The 19,737-nt window shown below is 33.8% G+C and overlaps 1 protein-coding gene and 1 pseudogene across 12 annotated transcripts in view; both read left to right on the top strand.

Moving 5' to 3' along the window:
- Window positions 1-19,737, top strand: part of WNK1 (WNK lysine deficient protein kinase 1) — a 139,345-nt gene that overhangs the window by 85,467 nt on the left and 34,141 nt on the right. For 11 of the 12 annotated variants that reach the window (XR_002782190.1, XM_023535115.1, XM_023535114.1 and 8 more), the window contains exons 5-8: window positions 7,971-8,059; window positions 9,697-9,916; window positions 11,046-11,379; window positions 12,107-12,294. Coding sequence is in view for 11 of the 12 variants with exons in the window: in XM_023535115.1 (XP_023390883.1) it covers window positions 7,971-8,059; window positions 9,697-9,916; window positions 11,046-11,379; window positions 12,107-12,294 (831 nt within the window). In the remaining variant the exon portion in view is untranslated. Of the gene's footprint in view, window positions 1-7,970; window positions 8,060-9,696; window positions 9,917-11,045; window positions 11,380-12,106; window positions 12,295-16,807; window positions 18,047-19,737 lie in introns of all 12 variants that reach the window. The other variant, XM_011367830.2, reaches the window with a different exon arrangement.
- LOC111744554 lies at window positions 18,901-19,019 on the top strand (annotated as a pseudogene).

Here is a 19,737-nt window from a genome sequence, read left to right as displayed (position 1 = left end):
CCTTGGGAAATCATGAGGTAAACTAATTTTCTTTGATAGAACTAGCTGGATTTGGTAGAGAGTTTGAAGAGGCTTGTTTTCCAATGGGATCATAAGGTATGTTCAAATTCCTGTAAACTAATGGTTCATACCAGTAAGAATCTGGCTGAATCCAGCCTCATAACAACCAAGTTAGAAATAATGGGGATTTTTAATTACTTTGTTTATGTAATTTGACTTTGTCACTGATTCCATTAGCCTTTGGATTGCAAGGTTTGAACATTCTGTCTCGGAAAAACAGAATTAAAGCAGTTAGGGTAAAATTCCTTTTAGTTTTTATATAACAGTTTGCTGTTCACACTACTTTTTTACAGAAAGAATTGAGACTGATTCCTGATTAGATAGGGTTTGAAAAGTTGAGGAAAACGTTGCGTTTTTTGCTTTTAGCAGCTGGATTTTTGTGTGCTGTCCCAGAGATCTAAATCTACTGGAATTAGCTGAACTGGTTCCTTTATAAATTTTATTTGTTTCCATCCAATATGTTTGGGTTATGCATGTAAAAGAAAATTGTGTGTCATGCGCTGTATCTTGGGGACATTTTGAATCATTTTCAGAGTCATTCCATTACTCTACTGTGATTTGATTAAGATTAAAGGTTCTTAATCTTAATCAGACTGTTAATCTTAAACCAAACAGTTCTGGGTATCATTCCCAGTGTTTTAGGTGCTAAGAACAATTGTGAAACCTTTGTTTTAGAATTTCTCAGAAAAGCTTGTTTTACTTATCTACACTGGACCTTGATTTATAAATTATAAGACATTAGACTATAGAGTAAAAACAGGTAGGCTATAGAAAGATGGTTTTTATATTTAAATATATTGTAATACTATTGAATTTCCTGATATCTTGTAAATAACTTATATGCCAAAAGATTCATACTTTGTAATTGCTGCCTTCTCATTCTATATCATTTGAGGTATACCATGAGAGGAGTATAGAACTCAGCTAAAAAAAAAAGGGGAGAGTAAAAGAGTATTCTTGTCAGTGAAAATGTACAGGAATTAAGTATTCAGTGAACAAGTAACCAGTTCGGACTTAATTTGGTAGGTGGGAATAGAGGAGTAGGTAGAAATTGGATTGCGAGGGCTTTTCACAACAGATTAAAGAAATGAAAAACACTGTAACATGGACTAGAAGTAACATTGAACTAGACATGATGGAATCTGATTTCTGGTTTTTGCTTTACCATTGACTAGGCCTTTCCCCATTGGAATATAGACTCCACTTGTTTTATTCTAGGTGCTAAAGATAATGCAGTATATCTAGTAGGTGTCTTGTACCTACTAGACTAGCTAGACTAGACTAGACTAGATTAAATTAGACACTCCGTAGATGCCAGTTGAATTAATGTATGAATTCTAACTTAGACATGGTATTAATTTCTGGCCCACAGTTGTCTTATTTGAACAAAGAGATTTTTTTTTGTAGACCTGTGATTAATTCTGTGGCCATCTTGTAGGTATGAACTAGTAACCATTTTTAAGCAGTGTGATGTGAGTTAAATAATGTCAGATGATTGGAAATGAATAAATATCTGATTAAATGAAGCCAGATTGTTGAGCTGACCACAGTGTAAACTACAAATTGTAGATGGAGAGAATGAAAATGGTGAGGCCCATCTTAAATTGGTCTAAGCTTAAAGAGGTGAAGATTTGATCATCTGGACTTTGGTGGTGACAGATATTATGCAAAAGAAGTAACAATTTTGAGAGGTAACAAGTCAATAAAAATCTCATTTTGCCTGGACAGAGATCTTTGGCTGTTGTAGGGATAGTAGGAGTATTAGTAGCAGAACTAACTGTTTACCAGCAGTTTTAAACATTTATTTTTGGTAAAATGCTCATAGCGGATAATAGTACGTAAATATTGTGGGAAGAAGCATCCAAGAATGACTAAGTTTTCTGTTCTGAATCATGGAAATAATGATACCATTGAAAGAAATTGAGAATTCTGGAGAAAGGCACTAACTTTCTGAAAGAGGAATTAGAGTGTAGACATATAAACTGTTATCTGTATGTGAATGGCATTTTTATTGTATATATTGAAAACTTATTTGATATATAGAAAAAGCCAGTCCTTATAGATCTAGATATTTGTGTCTCCATTATATCTTTGTCCCAAAAAAGCTACCTCATTTTGGTTTTGTTTGTTGCCCATTAGAGTTTAAAAACCTCCCCACCTCTTTATATCTGATAAACTTATGAAGCAGTTTAGCTCTTTCATTTTCATTTAGCTAACCATAAAGCTGAACAGGCTCACACAGACACTTAAGTTAAAGATAATTGCTGGACTATTGCTATATTTCTGACCAATACCTGACATCCTTGAATATCTACTTGGTAGTGATGAATTGTGTTGAGCCAGAGATCAGTGGTAACTACTTTGAAATAGCTTGTTAGACTATATATTCTTTTCTAGCCTTTAGAGTATTCCTACCAAATAGCTTATAAGCCCTTATCTTATGCTACTTTTGTTTAGAAATTGAAACCTTAGTATCCACTGTCTTAATGGGGATTCAAGCCTACCAAATTACAAGGGATAGGACTTTATTCTTTTACCTGTTAAAATAATGCAATGAACAGTGCTTTTTCTCCCATCTTTGTTAATGCCACGAACAAAAACTTTTCCTTAATCACTAAAATCAAAGGAGTTATTCGGATCCATGACTCTTCCTGGCAATGGAAATATCTTTAGGTAGATATGCACATTTTCCTTTTACTAGAAGGGAAAGGAGAAGAATAAATTCTTACCAGTTCTGTGTACCAATTCAAAGCTGTTTATTTACTTTTTAATATATCATGAGAGAGTGCTAAGACAGTTTACCTTAATGTAACCACTTTTTAAATCAGGTAAACAGAGGAACTATTATTTATACTTTTCAAGTGAGTTCAAGGGATATGGCCCAGGTCACACAGACTTGGTTTATGAGAAATTTATCTGAGAACCCAGCCCAAGTGTTGTGATTTCCTTTGGCTACATATTCTGAGTTTACATTTTGGTCATTGAACTTAATCTCCACTTTCTTTTAAAAGCATAGTTCCAATGTGATTAGGGGGAAGGGAATGTTTAGATAAGTAGATTTCTAATGTAGGTTTTGATGTCAAGGAGGCAGAACCTGTGGACATAATGGGTGGAGCTTTGAGCAAGTAAGAGTCTCATTTTGCTTGTCCAGGAACCTGTTGCTGTTGGAAGAGAAGCAGGAAGAATAGTAACAGAACAATTTCCCAGCTGTTCAGAAGATAGTTTTGATCTAGAATAAGTAGACTGTTGGCTGAGCAGAGTAAACCCATATCTGAGAATTAGGAAAGAAGCATGGCTAGTGTGAAACAAGAAATTATGCTTCAGTCTGACTTTGATGTCTGTCTTGCTTATGCTGTGGGCTAATTTACTCCGTCAATTTACATCTTATCCATTTCCCCTCTTATTTTCCTGTAACTATAACAAGTCTATTTTGCCTTTTCTCATGGATTTTACAAAGAAAGATTTTTGCTCAGTGTTTGTCATTGTAAATTCTCATTGCTGCTGCTGCCCTCAAAAGGATTGTGTAAATGAGGTAGGTAAGAATTTCCAATATATACAAAAGGTGGTATATTATAGTCCTTTGATGATAAGTATAGAAAGTTTCAGTTAAAGTATTGAAATTGTTTATTTCAGAATGCTTTTTAAAATATTTAAAGTTTTGTAACTTAGACTACATTTTGTGTGAAGGGGAGAAAAAGGCTTTTCTCAATTCAGAATGGTTAAGAGATGTTTTATTTTTATGAGAGGGTAGTTAAATGTTACTTTAACACATTTGAAACTTAAGCTTTTAAGAAGCAAGTACTGACGGTTTTTAATAGCTAGAAATTGAACCAAAAGAATACTATATTATGACTCACTTTTATTTATCTAGCAGATTATTTGGCAAACCGTAAGTATATAGAATTCAAAGAAAAACTATAAGATGCATGTACATGTTTTTTGGTTTTTCTTGGTTCAAATAAAGGAACATTTTATAAACATTTATCTTATATTGGTGTGCCTTTGTGGAGTCACAGTTTTTTTTCCACTCCGTTTAAGATTCCACAAAAGTAGCCTTCATTTTTTGTTTTAAGAGAATACATAATTTTGTATAACTCCAAAAGTATCTTAAATAGATATACATTAGATGATCAAGTAGTTTTGTTAATTGCAGAGAAACATGTTACTGTACCATGTCAAAAAACATAATATGGTACTACTGCCTAAAGAGAGATTCTGTGGATTACAGAAGTAGGCAGAATTATTTCTAGAGCCAGTAGTAGGTTGCTAGCTCTGGAAGAAAGAGTAAGAGAGTGTGTGTCTTTATTCATTTTTCTTATACATAAAATATTAGCCCAACTTAATCTATATTAGTTCTCTGCTTTGTTTTTCTGTTTTTGAACCTCATTCAGAATAGGTAAGCAAAACTTTGTTTTTACTGGTCAGAACAAGACTAGAATAGGACTGTGTGGGATTAAATAAGGAAGTAAAGAAAAAGGGATGACATTTGGCTATAAGTGGATGATCGTTGAAGTATGTGAACTAAAAGGAAAAAAGATGAAATCTTTTATTATTAAAACATGTTCTCATTATTTGTTCTGTCTGGTGCTTAAAATCATGTTTTAGAATAACCTTGACCAACTTTTTTAATTAAAAAATTATCAGTTACAAAAAATATTTAAAAATACATCGTTTTCTTATCTCTTAAGAACAAGAAGCCTATGAGTATGATGTGTATATCAAATCTGTACTTGTTTATTTTAAGCAGCTTTCTATTATATGTCCCAGATGACTTTTCCATAGGTCACTTTAAGGGTCAGTGCAGTTTCATACCCATTTTTACATTTTGGGGGTAATTTTTAATATACAATATCTGTATATTCTTCTGTCTTCTGAAATGATTGAGGATACTTCTTCTAGATATTTTGATAATCCTGACTTCTTGATAGTAGCTGACTGGTGAAATTTCTTTTTACGTTTTTAATTTTCTGAAATGAGTAACAGTAAGAGCAGCCTTAATCTTTTACCAGCTGCTAGACTGGTAATGTGTGTCTCCATTTTATTGGCTACTTTGGCACCTGCAATATGTTTTTTAAGGCAGCAGTGATATCTAAACATGTAGAGTTTTACTGCCAGAAGGCCAAACTATATTCCCTTAAATGTATGTTTTATGTAACATTGGTATGAAATTTTCTATACCTAAATCTTGGCTATCGGTTGAGAAAAAATAGCTTAAGTTAGTAGATTCACGGCATTATATGATGCACAGTTGCTGGTTTTCCTATTATATCTCAATATGTTCAAGTAGTATTTCTTTGTAAATAGGAATTCATAAAGTCGTGAATGTATAGGATTAACAAGAGCATTATTTATTGTTAAGGATAACCAAGGATGAACCAGGTTTACTATGGAGCTTGGTGATTATTTTTCAAGAGAATTCTCTGCTTTCTTTTAACCCTAAGCTTTATTATCTTTGGTGTTTGCCTTTGAACTCAAAAGTGGCCTTAGGTCAGCAAACTTAATTCAGAGAACTTTCAACCTAGATAGTACATTTGATTGTTGCTGCTGTGAATATAGATAGGTAATTACCGTTGGACAGGTATTACCCCCATTTGCTGCTCAGGGAATCTGAAACTCAACTGTTTATATTTCTCCATTTCACACTGAATTCAAGTTTTCTGTTGAATCTTTTCATCTTTCCAATATGCCTATGCTAAATTGAAACAGAAGAGTCTTTTAATATAATCAATGTATGTGTGCTTTACTAACTTAATATATGTAGAGTTTTACTGCCAGAAGGCCAAACTACAATCTCCTAAAATGTGTTTATGGAAGAATGAGTATTTTTCTAGTCATATTGTATATTCTCTTCAGCTACTTTTCTGTAACATTTGTAATGTTTTTACATGCAAAGGTCAACATTGTATTAGGGTCCAGTTTTACCAGAAAACAGGCTTTCAGATAATTTTCTGCCAATCCTGAATGTTCTACGAATTTAATATACAGTATTTTAAATTGTTCTTACTGTTAACTTATAAATAGCATTTTAAAAAATTGCTTTTATACAGTTTTACATGTTTACTGTAGAAAATGATAAACAAATATAAAACAAAATCTCCAGTGTTTTTATTACCTGAGAACTTTTAGAGTACATCATCTTTTTTTTTTCCTTAAACAGTTCCTATTTTCTTAAGCCTTATACCATACCATCTTGCTCAATTAAAGCAGCCTTTTGCTTTAGCAGCATTATTTTCTTGTTTTCATTAGAAGAATTGTGTGAAATCAAAGACCAGTTGGAAAAATTAATTTGCTGGATTTGAAAGTTAAGAAGACTGAGGAAAATACAAATTGCGATCTTCGTAGTCATTAGTCAGAAATGAACTTAAATGCGTTGATTTAACTTTCGTGTCAGACCTACTAGACAGTTCCTTGCTGTGGAAGATTAGCCCTAGAGGTAGAATCCTCCAAATTAGGACTTTTGAATAATGCAGTGAGTAATAATGAGACTTATCCCACCACAACTCTAGTATTTAAAGACTTTTTAGAGCTAACCTTTTGATGTACAGTTGACCCTTGAACAACACAGATTTGAACTGCGCAGATCCACTTATACATGGATTTTTTCCGATAAGTATATACAGTACTGTAAATGTATTTTCTCTTCCTTAAATGATTTTCTTAATAACATTTTCTCTTCTCTAGCTTACTTTATTGTAAGAATACAGTAATATATATATAACATACAAAATATTTGTTAATCAACTGTTTATATTATTGGTAAGGTCAATAGTAGGCGATTAGTTGTTAAGTTTTTTGGAGAGTAAAAAGTTACAAGCAGATTTTCAACTGCTCGGCAGGTGGGGTTAGTACTCCTAACTCTCATGTTGTTCAAGGGTCAACTGTATTTCAGTTCTTTCTATGAGATATTACATGAATTTCTGTGATTTATCAAATTATCACTAATTTTGATTTAATATATCTTGTCAATCATGATTAGAATTTATATTCTGACTTTTCTAATTCCTCTGCCCTTTTCCCCATTTCTTGTGTTTTGTGTGTTTATAAATTTATGGCACTACTTGAACACTGTCTCAGTATAGCTACTTCATCTCAATTCATGTGATTACATAGGTGAAGTGGGAATTAGATAATGAGATGGTTTTTTCTATATCACTTCTCAGATAGGGATATTCTGTCACTCTTATAACTTATGTATATTTTCCACACATTGCTAAAATTTTTATTTGCAAAGAATTTATACTTTTATGAAGATTCTTAAATATCACTGTGATGCTATTTAGTATTATATATAATAGTAGTATTGAGTTTTCTTCTGAAACTAATTGAATAATTTGTCTTTAATATGGGTCTGATATATCACTTTTCATTTTATGTTTCATATGTAAGACAGTTTGCTCTTCAGTTTATCATGCCAAACCAATCCAAATCCTTAACTCCTTGCTGAGTTTGTTAAAGGGTACTGTAATAATAGAGTACCTGCCAAACTAAGCGTGCATTCATGCCCACACTTGAGTTCACTGTTCACAATAGTTAAATGCTGTGTTGATTAATGTGTTAGGGAATAAGGTTGAACAAAAGATATTCTAACCAACTAACATTTGGCTTTCCTTTTAGCCAATAATTTCCTTTACCTGAAATACAGCAGATGTTGACAATAGCCTAAATTTTTCCTTATCCACATGTAGAGGCCATGGAAGTAAGTGACCTTACTACCTAACCGGTCCTTTTTATTTTCTTGTGGAAGCTTAATTGCCACTACCCAGCTGTGAGCTTGCATGAACCAGCTCCTGCAGACAAATCAGAAAAAAAGCCAGGTTAATAAGAAGGCAATCTAAGAGTCAGCTGAAAGTCAAAGTTCAAAGGTCCTGTCTTCATTAATATGTTTTTGTCACTGTTTTTATGGTTTTCAGGGAGTGAAACCAGCCAGTTTTGACAAAGTAGCAATTCCTGAAGTGAAGGAAATTATTGAAGGTTGCATTCGGCAAAACAAAGATGAAAGGTAAGTTGCCTCTTTTGACCTGTTGATTAAACAAAAACCTAAAATAGAACATGCTTTAAATACAACACTCAATCTAAGGTGTATTTAATACTTTACTTGTGATTAGTTTATCCATTTATGTCATGTGATATCTTTAAAAGTAGAATTCTATCCATTGAAGGTAATATTCAGATTTGATATACTGGAATGTTGTAAAAATGTGGTTTGGTAGAGTTTAAACCAGAACTACTTTAAACATAGCTACTACATTCAATGAGGACTACTCACTTAAAGCATCAACATGATTTATAAAACTCAATAGGGTTCAATCTCTCTCTAACACAGCATATCTGTGTTAGTATTTTATCCAGTGAATTCTAAAAGGTGGATTAAAATTTTGGTTCTTTAAAATAGGCTCAACTATACAGGTCTTGATTTGCTTTTATTATGCCAGAATTGAAGAAGAGCAAAACATCAAAATTCCTTTGAGTAAAAAGAGACGACTTCGCCCAAAGCTTAGGAGGAGATCTGGCTTAGTCATTTGTACTAACAGAGGGCTTTTCTCAAAGGAGTGGCAGGTATCTGATCTGCCATATAGCTGATTCATCACCCGTTAGGCATGGCAAAATTCCAATGTCTGTTTTTGAAAAATAATCTACCTTCACCGTTTGCCTCACCCTCCAAAAAAGAAAAAGTAGATCAGCTAATACAAATATAAATTGTAAGTTGAGCATAGTCTACTTTCTGAAGAATGTGGGCAATCAAGTATATCAACCAAATTAAAGAATTTCCTATCTTCACTTCTCCAGTCACATACTCTTTTCATAACTTTGTTATTTGGAAGCACTTAACATCATGATCTTTAAGGCTTTTTAGTAGAAATTTAGTTTGAGTTTCTATTTTTATTTACACTGATAGGAAAGGAGAGTCCTTGATCTCTTTAAGAACTTTTTTTTACTATAATCAAAGGAATATTTGTTTCCAGTCTTTTCTTGTTTCTTTTCTGGATGGAACAGTTTATTAGATTACTGGTATTTGAGACCGTTTATCTAAAGAAGATTGTTCTACAATCAGACTTTTGCTTGCCTAGTACACAAATTATTGAACAAGGAATTAAGAGAATTTGGGGTGGTAAATTAAGGCTATAGTAGAATTTGAAATCAAAAGATTTATTTTCGAGTTTTGATTCCACCATTTATGACTTTTATAACTATGAGCAAGATTTTCAAGCTCTCTTAACCTCCATTTTCTAATACTTAGGATATCTCATTGGATGTTGATTAAGGATCCGATGAAATCATATATATAAGGCTTTTTATTAACTATAAATGATGATGTGGTATTTTGAAGCTATGATAATTTTAGTATTGCTAGTGATAGTACATTATTAACTAATATGAAATTAGATCATTAGATTTAAAAAGTATCACTTTTAATTCTCATAAATGAGATTGTTACGAAGTTCTGTAACTTAAGAGTAAAACAATAATCACTATTTAAATGGAACAAGTAGAAATGAATTATAAAATTTTCTTTATTTTCTTTTCATAGTCCTTTTTCATTATTCCAAGCATAATTATAATCAGCCACACTTGAAAATGATCTTTTCAACCTAATGGCATTTTGTTTTGTTTTTTTTTCCCCCCTCTCTTTGGAAGATACTCCATCAAAGACCTTTTGAACCATGCCTTCTTCCAGGAGGAAACAGGGGTGCGGGTAGAATTAGCAGAAGAAGATGATGGAGAAAAGATAGCCATTAAATTATGGCTACGTATTGAAGATATTAAGAAATTAAAGGGAAAATACAAAGACAATGAAGCTATTGAGTTTTCCTTTGACCTGGACAGGGATGTGCCAGAAGATGTTGCTCAAGAAATGGTAAATTATTAATCAGCCATTTAACAATTGCTATAGGTTTATATACATTGATATTGTTGAGTGAAAAGTAGTTTATAAAGCAGTGTGTTGGCATATCCCATTGATAAAAAATTGTGTTGATTAACAGCCCAAAAAGTATTTTTATTTGAGAAAAAGGTATATAGACTTAGATATGTATAGGTATGGATGAATGGGTGGATAGAATAGAATAAAATATAAAGATGGAGAGAGAGAAGAAAGAACAAACTAGAATGCATTCTTAATTAATTTTGAAAGTCTGCGATGTTGAATGACTCCTAATTTGTGTAAGTCTATTTCTGTTAGAATGACAAGCTATGTTTTCTAAATATTAATACATTAGCCTTGATTCAGTCATCTGGATGAACCCTATAAATAGATCATAAATTGCTTTTACTTTGAAAGGGGTTTTCAAGATAAATTATTAGTAGGCAGCCTTTGGTGAATCATTTTTTGAAGTATTTCTAAAAGATTGCTTTTCAAAAAGGAAGCAATTTTAGGTTTGCCATAGTGCCTAAAATAGCCATTTCCTATGCAGAGATACTCACAGAATATCTCTACTAGAATTTCTAAGAACCGTTCAATAGTAGTTGCCTTTGAGAATGAGTCAAGTATGAAATAGATATTTATTTATTTTAGTTTTTTCATGCTGTTTGAAGTGTTTTGTTTTTTTTTAACCTTTATATATTTACCACAGTTGTTTTATCTGGTTAACTGGTTGCCTAGTGAAAGGAAGTAAAAGCAACATAGGTTAATATTAGTGGTTACACATGAGTGGGAAATAGAATGAATAGAGTAGAATGAGCCTTATTTGGTTTAAAAACCTTGGTTTTAGGTTCCCTGTTGTTTTTGTTGTAAGGATTAAAGGTACACCCATTCCGCAAGTTTCTACAAAAGTCCTGGCACCTACCCCAGGAGTATCTACACAAATAGTGAGGAAATACATAATGTAGACCAGTAATTCCACAGTTTAAGACCAATCCTTACAGAGTTCTTTCTTCCCTGTCTTCTCTGCTTTTTCCCCGAAAAGTGCCTATTTTTTATTTGTTTTATATTTGGTTTGTTTTCTTTTATATCCTACTGCTTCCTAATGCATTTTTTTAATCTGTAGGTAGAGTCTGGGTATGTCTGTGAAGGTGATCACAAGACCATGGCGAAAGCCATCAAAGATAGAGTGTCTTTAATTAAGAGAAAACGAGAGCAGCGGCAATTGGTGCGGGAGGAGCAAGAAAAAAGAAAGCAGGAAGAGAGCAGTTTCAAACAGCAAGTGGAACAACAATCCAGTGCTTCCCAGGCAGGAATCAAGCAGCTCCCTTCTGCTAGCACCGGCATACCTACTGCCTCTGCCACTTCAGCTTCAGTTTCTACACAAGTAGAACCTGAAGAACCTGAGGCAGACCAACATCAACAACTACAGTACCAACAACCTAGTGTATCTGTGTTATGTAAGTATTTTAGGAAGTAGACAAGTATGTTAAGGATATTCGTAATTGACTTTTTATCTTCTTCTTAATGATTTTGCACTGGCCTCTTGGTTTTGAATGATGAATCCAACATAAAATAAATTTGAAATTGTTGCCATCTATCTTTTCTTTCTATTCTTAGGTCCATGACCACTAGAAAAGAAGTATGGGACAGTAAGGAAATGTGATTGGGATATAAAATGATTTTAAGGTTCCTTCATCTTAGAAATTCCAATATAATTAATGAAAAACGAACACGTTTATGTTAGCTACTTAAAATTAAACCCATTAATCTGATTTAGCTCTTTTAGCAAAGCTGAATAACATAAAGTAGAAACTAATGAGACTTCTGTAGTTGAACTTCCTACTTAATACTAAGAACCATTGGCCTCCAAAGTTAAGACTGTGAAAGTTGTGTCAAACTTAAGACTGACTAACAACATTCCTTTTTATTTCCCTTATTCTTCAAGTAATAAGAGTCTGTGATAGCCAGGGAATTTTTTTTTAAGACATTAAAACTCTTTTCCATTTGGAACTCTCATTTAAACATAGAAATATACTTAGTAAAATAACTAGTGTTCACATTTTATTTAGTTTAAATTTGTGCAAAGAAAAAACTAATTGACCTTAAAGTTTTGTGATGGGGAAAACATGAACCTCCTTTTTGTGATTTGACTCTTTGTTTTTTGGCAATTCATTTCTTTTTCAGCTGATGGGACTGTTGACAGTGGTCAGGGATCTTCTGTCTTCACAGAATCTCGAGTCAGCAGCCAACAGACAGTTTCATATGGTTCCCAACATGAACAGGCACATTCTACTGGCACACTCCCAGGACATACAGCTTCTATTGTCCAAGCACAATCTCAGCCCCATGCTGTATATCCACCCTCAAGTATGGTAAGTAACTGCATAAGAGAGTGGTAAGCCTATAATAAGAGCCAATAGATAATGTGTTAAATTCAAATTCAAATTCTTTATATTATTCAAGTAACAGCATAAGTCTCAGGTAGAAAATATAAATCTCGTATTTCTGAAGGAAATAGGTTTATAATAGCATATAATTAGAGTAGTTCAGGCAGAGTAGGGGATATATATGTGTGTGCGTGTAGAGGGGGGAATTAGCTGAACTTCCTATGTGAAGAAAGTATGTACAAGATTTAGATTGTGCTGCGTTTGATTAAAGATAATGCTCTCTTTAGCATGTTAGAGTTGAAATTGTTCAGAGCAGCATAAGTTGGACATACAAATGTTTTGGGGGTGGGGGTGAGGAGAGTTTTTCAAAAGCTTACTTATTAAAAGAATTACTAAGTATATTCTGTAAAATTACTTGTTGTATAAAAATACAGGTAAGACCTTCAGACCATTATAGAATGCTGCATGTAAGTCCTCCAGAGCGAAGGAATCCTTTGTTTGTGTGACCATTTAATTTAGCGCTTATGTTTAGTTAATCATCAGTTGCTATGCGTGTTCCTCCTTAAAGTCTATGTCAGACACAAGTTCCTTCCCTGGTATATATGTTCATTTGCTTGTCCCCTTTATTTGGTATCTGTTTTATTACTGATTTATTTTCAGAATCAACTTTTGGAGGTTATTTCCTGAAATATTTTATGCTTTTTTATACACACACACACATATCTACATACACACACATACATACATTATTACCCACGTTTTACATTAGACACTCTTCTCATATAGAGAATGTTAAAGTAGATCATCAGATAACATCCCATTTCTTTTGACAACCCTCTATGAAGTCTTCAGAAGTAAACTATATCATCTGCTTCAGGAAGGAATTGGAGAATAATTGGTCACTGTATAGCTCTTGTTTAGTGCCAAATTTCCCTCTTTCTCAGAAAGCTTTTAATCTGAATTTTGTAGAACTCTTGCTCTTCATTAAATGAAAATCTCTCTCTTTTTAAAATAATTCTGCGTGCTCTGGTCTTTTATCCTACAGCTTGGAATAAAAGATGTTTTGTTTGTTTCAGAGTCCATTTATCAGTCCTCCATCTAGGTCTCAAGATGAATGGCCACAGTAGCACAAAGAAAACTACTAATATACTAATGTTTTAACAATCTACTTTTATGACTTTTAAAATAGGTTAGGTTAGAAGAACTTTATAAAGTTCTTAGATCGTATAGATGTATTTCTGTGATTTGACAAATATTAGTTGTCAGCATTTCATGTCACTTTCTACTCTTACAATTGATTATTTTCCTGAGTCATCACAATTAACTTTTTAATCTCTTGACTTCCCCCATTATAGGGTCATGAACATTGGGTCTCAGTATTAGAAAAGGAAATGGAATGGTCATTTATGAAGATTTTAAATATTCGAGCCACAAACTTTACTATATTTATTGATACTCTAAAAGCAGGCTGTTAATGACAGTCTTGCTTTTTAATAATATTCTATGGAGGTATCATGAAGAGTTCTTAAATATTGAGGATTTTAAAAAGTTTATAATTCTTATTCCAGAAATATTTTACTGTGGATTATATCAATTATAAGTGGAATTTTAAAATTAGAATAAAAGAGAAATGGGTAGAGAAAAAGAGAACCAAGAATGAAACTAAGTAATCATATGGTGATACTTACATACTTGCTTTTGGTGGGCCGCAAATTTGGCTGAAAGCATTCTATGCAGCCAGTTTTGGTAAAGAAAATTTAATTAGTTACCATTTACAATATCTAAAAGAAAATAACAAACTTGTTTAGGACAATCTTACAGTATTAGAGGTACTGCTTTGTAGTTTTATTAAAACTTTTGTGTTAAGGTACCTTAAACTTTATAAACTTAAATTGGATATCTAATATGCCTGAAAAAAAATTAAAGTTATTCTTTAGAGATTCACATTTAAGACATTTTCCATTGACTGCTTTAGTAAAAATACAGAATGTTTCCTATATCTATTGTGAATTACTTCTAGAAAGCTAATGCTTTTTTTAGTAGAAAATAACTTTTTACATTTACACATTAAGATAGGCAAGTTTAATAAATAAAATACTGTGAGCCAACAACTTTCTTAGTCTGATGCCTTCTAAAATAAAATTGAAAAACCTTTTTGGAGGCTTCCAGAGTTCCTGCAAAGTAACCCAGTCTTTACAAATCTTCTCTATCATATAATCTACATTAAACTAATAGAATTCATTCTTGTTTAATCTTGTTTATGGAAACTGCAAGCCAATATTTATTGTTTTCCCTGACCTGCTGCCTCAGTCAGTCACCCATCCTTATTCATACATTCATAACAATCCATGTTATTTCAGAATATTTTGGAAGATAATTGATCATTATCATAGTTGTTCATAAAATAAACCTGTACTTGACCAACAACATAGAGAGCGATTAATGTGATCTTCCAGATGTGCTTTATGGAATTATATCTCTCCTCACAAAATTGGCTTTGCGGAATTAGGGGAGAATGGAACATTTCTTTGTGTCAACTATGCCCTGTTATCATTGTACATTTGGTTATTTTGCTTTCAAAGTACTGTGTTTTTCATGTATATGTTTGTTTTCTGTTTAGCCTCGTCGTGGCCGTAGCATGTCGGTTTGTGTTTCCCATCTTTCTGCTGTTCCCTTTCTGTCCCGCATCTCTCCCAGTGCTCCTTCCACCCCACCACCAGTGCTGTCTGCACCTCTTTCTCCTTCCCTCCTTCGGACTGCCCCTGAGGAAACTTTTGCCGAAAAGCTTTCTAAAGCATTGGAGAGTGTCCTGCCTATGCACTCTGCCTCTCAGCGCAAGCACCGACGCTCCAGCCTGCCTTCCCTCTTTGTCAGTACTGTATGTAACCATAAACTTCCTGACAAATGAAAATTTACTACCAATGAATACATCCAGGCATCAAGAATTTTAATAAAGATTAAATAAAGAACAAGACTAAACCCAGTAATATGTTATGCTTTTAAGATACCAGTTCCTACAGGAAATTTTTTTATTGTAAGGCTTAAAGGGAAAAAAAAAAGCAAGGAGGTAATGAGAGAGAATGCTTATAACACCTGTGGCACATATCAGTGTGTGCACAATAAAATTTACCTTTAATTATATTCTCCTGTTCCCTACTGACATACACAAATCCTTGCATTTTCATATTCTAGCAAAGTATATGTCTATTATTTAATTTTAAACTCATTGTTGTCCTAATCAAAAGTATATTTTCTCTTTATCACACATTACCCAAACATGTTTTCTGTGAGCCAACAACTTTATTTACTTTATTTTAAAGGACACCAATGAAGCTAGATGAGTCCATTTTTTCCCATAGTGAGTGAAAGGTCTAGCTTTAAAAGTTTAAACACTGTGGGACCTTGCTGTTGCTTTTCCAGTTAGAGATTGTAGTTAACAGTCTGATACATAAGCCCCAAAATCTTCTTTTACCTAGTAGAATAATTAACTATACAGTGTTTTATGGCTTTTGGATACTAATAGAGACCCTGTTAGCTGTTGTGAAGAAGAAACACTTGAGCCATTTTGCTAATTTGATAGCAGTCTTCCCTACTGAAAAAATGAAACAAATTGATCTACTCTTTTTAAAAAGAGCCCTTGAAAGTGAATTATTAGTGTGCATTGTTTGCATTTGGTAAGATAGGATTCTAAATTTAGGGCCTTAAATCTAGAACTGCTTCTGTGAACAAAAAAAGTGCTGTTAAATCAAATCAGCCGTTATTTATGTTATACTTTTCAACTGATTTGAACACCGAATTTTTCAACCCTTAACTAGGATCAGAAAGGTGGATATTCAGTGATTTGACATCTGTAACATGTTTTGTATAGTAAGATAAACTGCATCTAGTTTGGGATAGATCAGCGAAAGACATTACTGTCACTAGTGAAGTTGTGTTTTTTCCTGTCCACTAAAAACCTCTTCTGATTTCTAGTTAGAAGATATATGATTGTTTGATAAAATAACACTGAAGCCTTTAACAGCACAGGGTAAGAAGAATATAGAATATAGGTAGACTTTGTACAATAGCTTAAATTGAAGCACTTTGCTTACATTATAAAAATTTAGGGGCTTATTGTCCACCCTTAACTCTTTTCCTTTAACTCTTTTTCCACTGATGTAATTTATATTAAGTCTTAAGAGTAAGCATATTAATTGTGGGTAAAAACAGAATAATCACTTACAAAGTTAAATTCTTCCATTTCCTTTGAGAAAGGAAAGTTGTGGAAAAGCAGCTTTTATCTGATGCAAAGAGTCCCACAGAATAATTTTATGGACCCTGGATGTATTTAATGGATTTTTACTATGCACATAATTTCAAAAAGTATTGTTATTTCTTTATTAATTTTAAATTTAGTGTAACTGTTTCATAGAGTTACACAGAGCTACCCAGTTGTGCATGTTTAATGTAATTTCACATATGAATGTATGAATTACTTGTCTTATTCATGTTGATACAGCCTCAGTCCATGGCGCATCCGTGTGGGGGGACCCCAACATACCCAGAATCACAGATATTTTTCCCAACTATTCATGAACGTCCAGTTTCTTTTTCACCACCTCCCACCTGTCCACCGAAGGTGGCCATTTCCCAGCGACGTAAGAGCACCTCCTTCCTGGAAGCTCAAACTCACCACTTCCAACCCCTGCTGAGGACTGTTGGCCAAAATCTTCTTCCACCTGGTGGCAGCCCAACTAACTGGACACCAGAGGCCGTAGTTATGCTGGGTTCTACAACCAGTAGAATATCCGGAGAGCCATGTGATATACAGGTCAATCCTATATTTGAACCAGCTCAAGTTTACAGTGACTATAGACCTGGACTAGTACTTCCAGAAGAAGCTCACTATTTTATTCCTCAGGAAGCAGTGTATCTAGCTGGGGTACAGTACCAGGCCCAGGTGGCAGAACAGTATGAGGGTATTCCATACAACTCACCAGTACTGTCAAGTCCTATGAAACAGATACCTGAACAGAAGCCAGTACAAGGGGGCCCTACTTCAAGTTCTGTCTTTGAATTTCCATCTGGACAGGCTTTCTTGGTAGGACACCTTCAGAATTTAAGATTAGATTCTGGATTGAGTCCAGGATCTCCCCTCTCTAGTATTTCTGCACCTATCAGTACAGATGCTACACGTTTGAAATTTCACCCTGTCTTTGTTCCTCATTCTGCACCCGCTGTGTTAACTCATAACAGTGAGAACAGAAGCAATTGTGTATTTGAATTTCATGTTCACACTCCAAGCTCCTCTTCAGGAGAAGGAGGAGGAGTTTTACCTCAGCGTGTTTACCGAAATCGACAGGTTGCGGTGGACTTGAATCAGGAAGAACCACCTCCTCAATCAGTTGGAGTACATGGCCGCCTGCAGCCTGTGACTGAAGAACAGCATAATTACCATGTCCCAGAATTGACTGTTTCTGTGGTAGAGCCTATCGGACAGAACTGGCCAATAGGAAGCCCAGAATATTCCAGTGATTCCTCACAAATTACTTCTTCAGACCCCAGTGATTTTCAGTCACCTCCCCCTACAGGGGGAGCACCTGCACCTTTTGGCTCTGACGTCTCATTACCCTTTATCCGTCTACCTCAGACAGTGTTACAAGAATCCCCACTTTTCTTCTGTTTCCCCCAAGGAACCACATCTCAGCAGATTTTATCTGCCTCATTTTCTTCAGGAGGATCTGCACTCCATCCACAGGTTATAGGAAAACTTCCACAATTCTTTTAAACTACCCTACTATGCACCATTACATTTACGTTTTCTATCCCTCCATTCCATTTATGAAGAATATTATTTCATTTTATTGGTAGTGTTTCTCCATTTAGGGGATAATATAAACTTGTATTTAAGGACCAAATAGAGAGAAGCTGCCTAATTTACCTATAATATATGCAAAGCCTTGGAAAAGAGAACACGACTAGAATTTTAGTCTCTTGTCAAAATCAATTCTATCCATTTATAGAATATTTTCAACTAGTAGTGAAAATGCAAATGTCTGTAATGTAAAGTTGACTCAGCATTGATTATTTACAAGTAGTAATGTGAGATTTCTTTCTCACTAGAAATAAACATGGCTAGTTTTAAAAAAATAGAAAGGATAACATTTTTAGTGTGGAAAGATTTGAAAAGACAGGGAAAGGAGAACATCTTAGGAATTTGTTTTAACAAATGAAGATGCCTTTTCAAAAAGGCATCAGTGGAAAAAGTCGCTATGTATTATATGTCCAAATAAAATGTTAATCCATAAATTCACTGATTCTAATTTTTAGCAACTAAGTCAGAATCTAATGTGAGTGGTGGGGTTTTTTTTAACTTGTTTTAAGAATTTGTGATATACGTTGCAAGCTAAGGAACATGAGCTATCCCAGGCCTTAGTTTTTTCATGAATAAACTTAAATTTTATTTATATTTATGAGTCTTGTGTACTCTTGGAAATAAAGACAAAGTAATGGACATAATAGAATTAAAGAAGTGGAGTCAGTATTAACTATTTCATGTATTTCTTTTATACATTTTGTTAAATGTATATATCTTATAAAATCTGTATAGGCGTCTACAGCCATGCCACCCTGAACAACCCCGATCCCATCTGATCTCGGAAGCTAAGCAGGATTGGGCCTGGTTAGTACTTGGACGAGAGACCACCTAGGAAGACCAGGTGCTATAGGCATAAAAAATAAGGGATTGTAAGCTGACAAGGTCCTTGCAATCTGTGAGGTCAACCACGGGTTGCCTTGCCTAAAAAAAAAATCTGTATAGGAGCCTGTGTAGTTATATATTTAAGACATCATTTGGATCTTTTAAATATTCCATTCTTTTATAAAGTACTATATGTTCTTCGTACTTTCTTCCTAAGGTGTTCCCCCATTGGAGGTATAAACTGTCAGAGTATACATAAAATATCAGTTACTTAGAATAGTACCATGGATCAAAAAGATTCAGAAACTTGAAAATTATACTGCATGGGCATACAGTATACTTACATCAATACACCAGTTGTCAGCCCCCACTGTAAATTTTAATGCACTGCCAGCCATTCTTTAAATGTTCCAAAATAAAATTTCAAATAATCAGGTAGTTAATTTACAGACATATTGCAGAAAGGATGAATACTTGTAGTGGTTAAGATGCAGTGGAATGTGATGTCATAGCCAAGTAATCTTCAAAGAAACCCCTCTAAACTGAAATGGAGCAACAAAGGTGGGCCTTTTCATTTCCTTAACTTACCTTTATAAAGTCCTGTGTTGATTTTTCACTTTTTCGGTTGTGTAACTTTTTCTGGGTTAGGATTTCTCAAATTCAGCACTATTGATGTTTTATGTTGCATAATTCTTTGTTGTGGGTAGCTGTTCTGTGCATTGCAGGATGTTTAGCAGCATCCTTGGCCT

Source organism: Pteropus vampyrus, unplaced genomic scaffold, assembly GCF_000151845.1.
Source record: "Pteropus vampyrus isolate Shadow unplaced genomic scaffold, Pvam_2.0 Scaffold137, whole genome shotgun sequence".
NCBI lineage: Eukaryota > Metazoa > Chordata > Mammalia > Chiroptera > Pteropodidae > Pteropus > Pteropus vampyrus.
The sequence above is the reverse complement of the archived record's forward strand: the minus strand, read 5'-3'. Positions and strand labels throughout refer to the sequence as shown.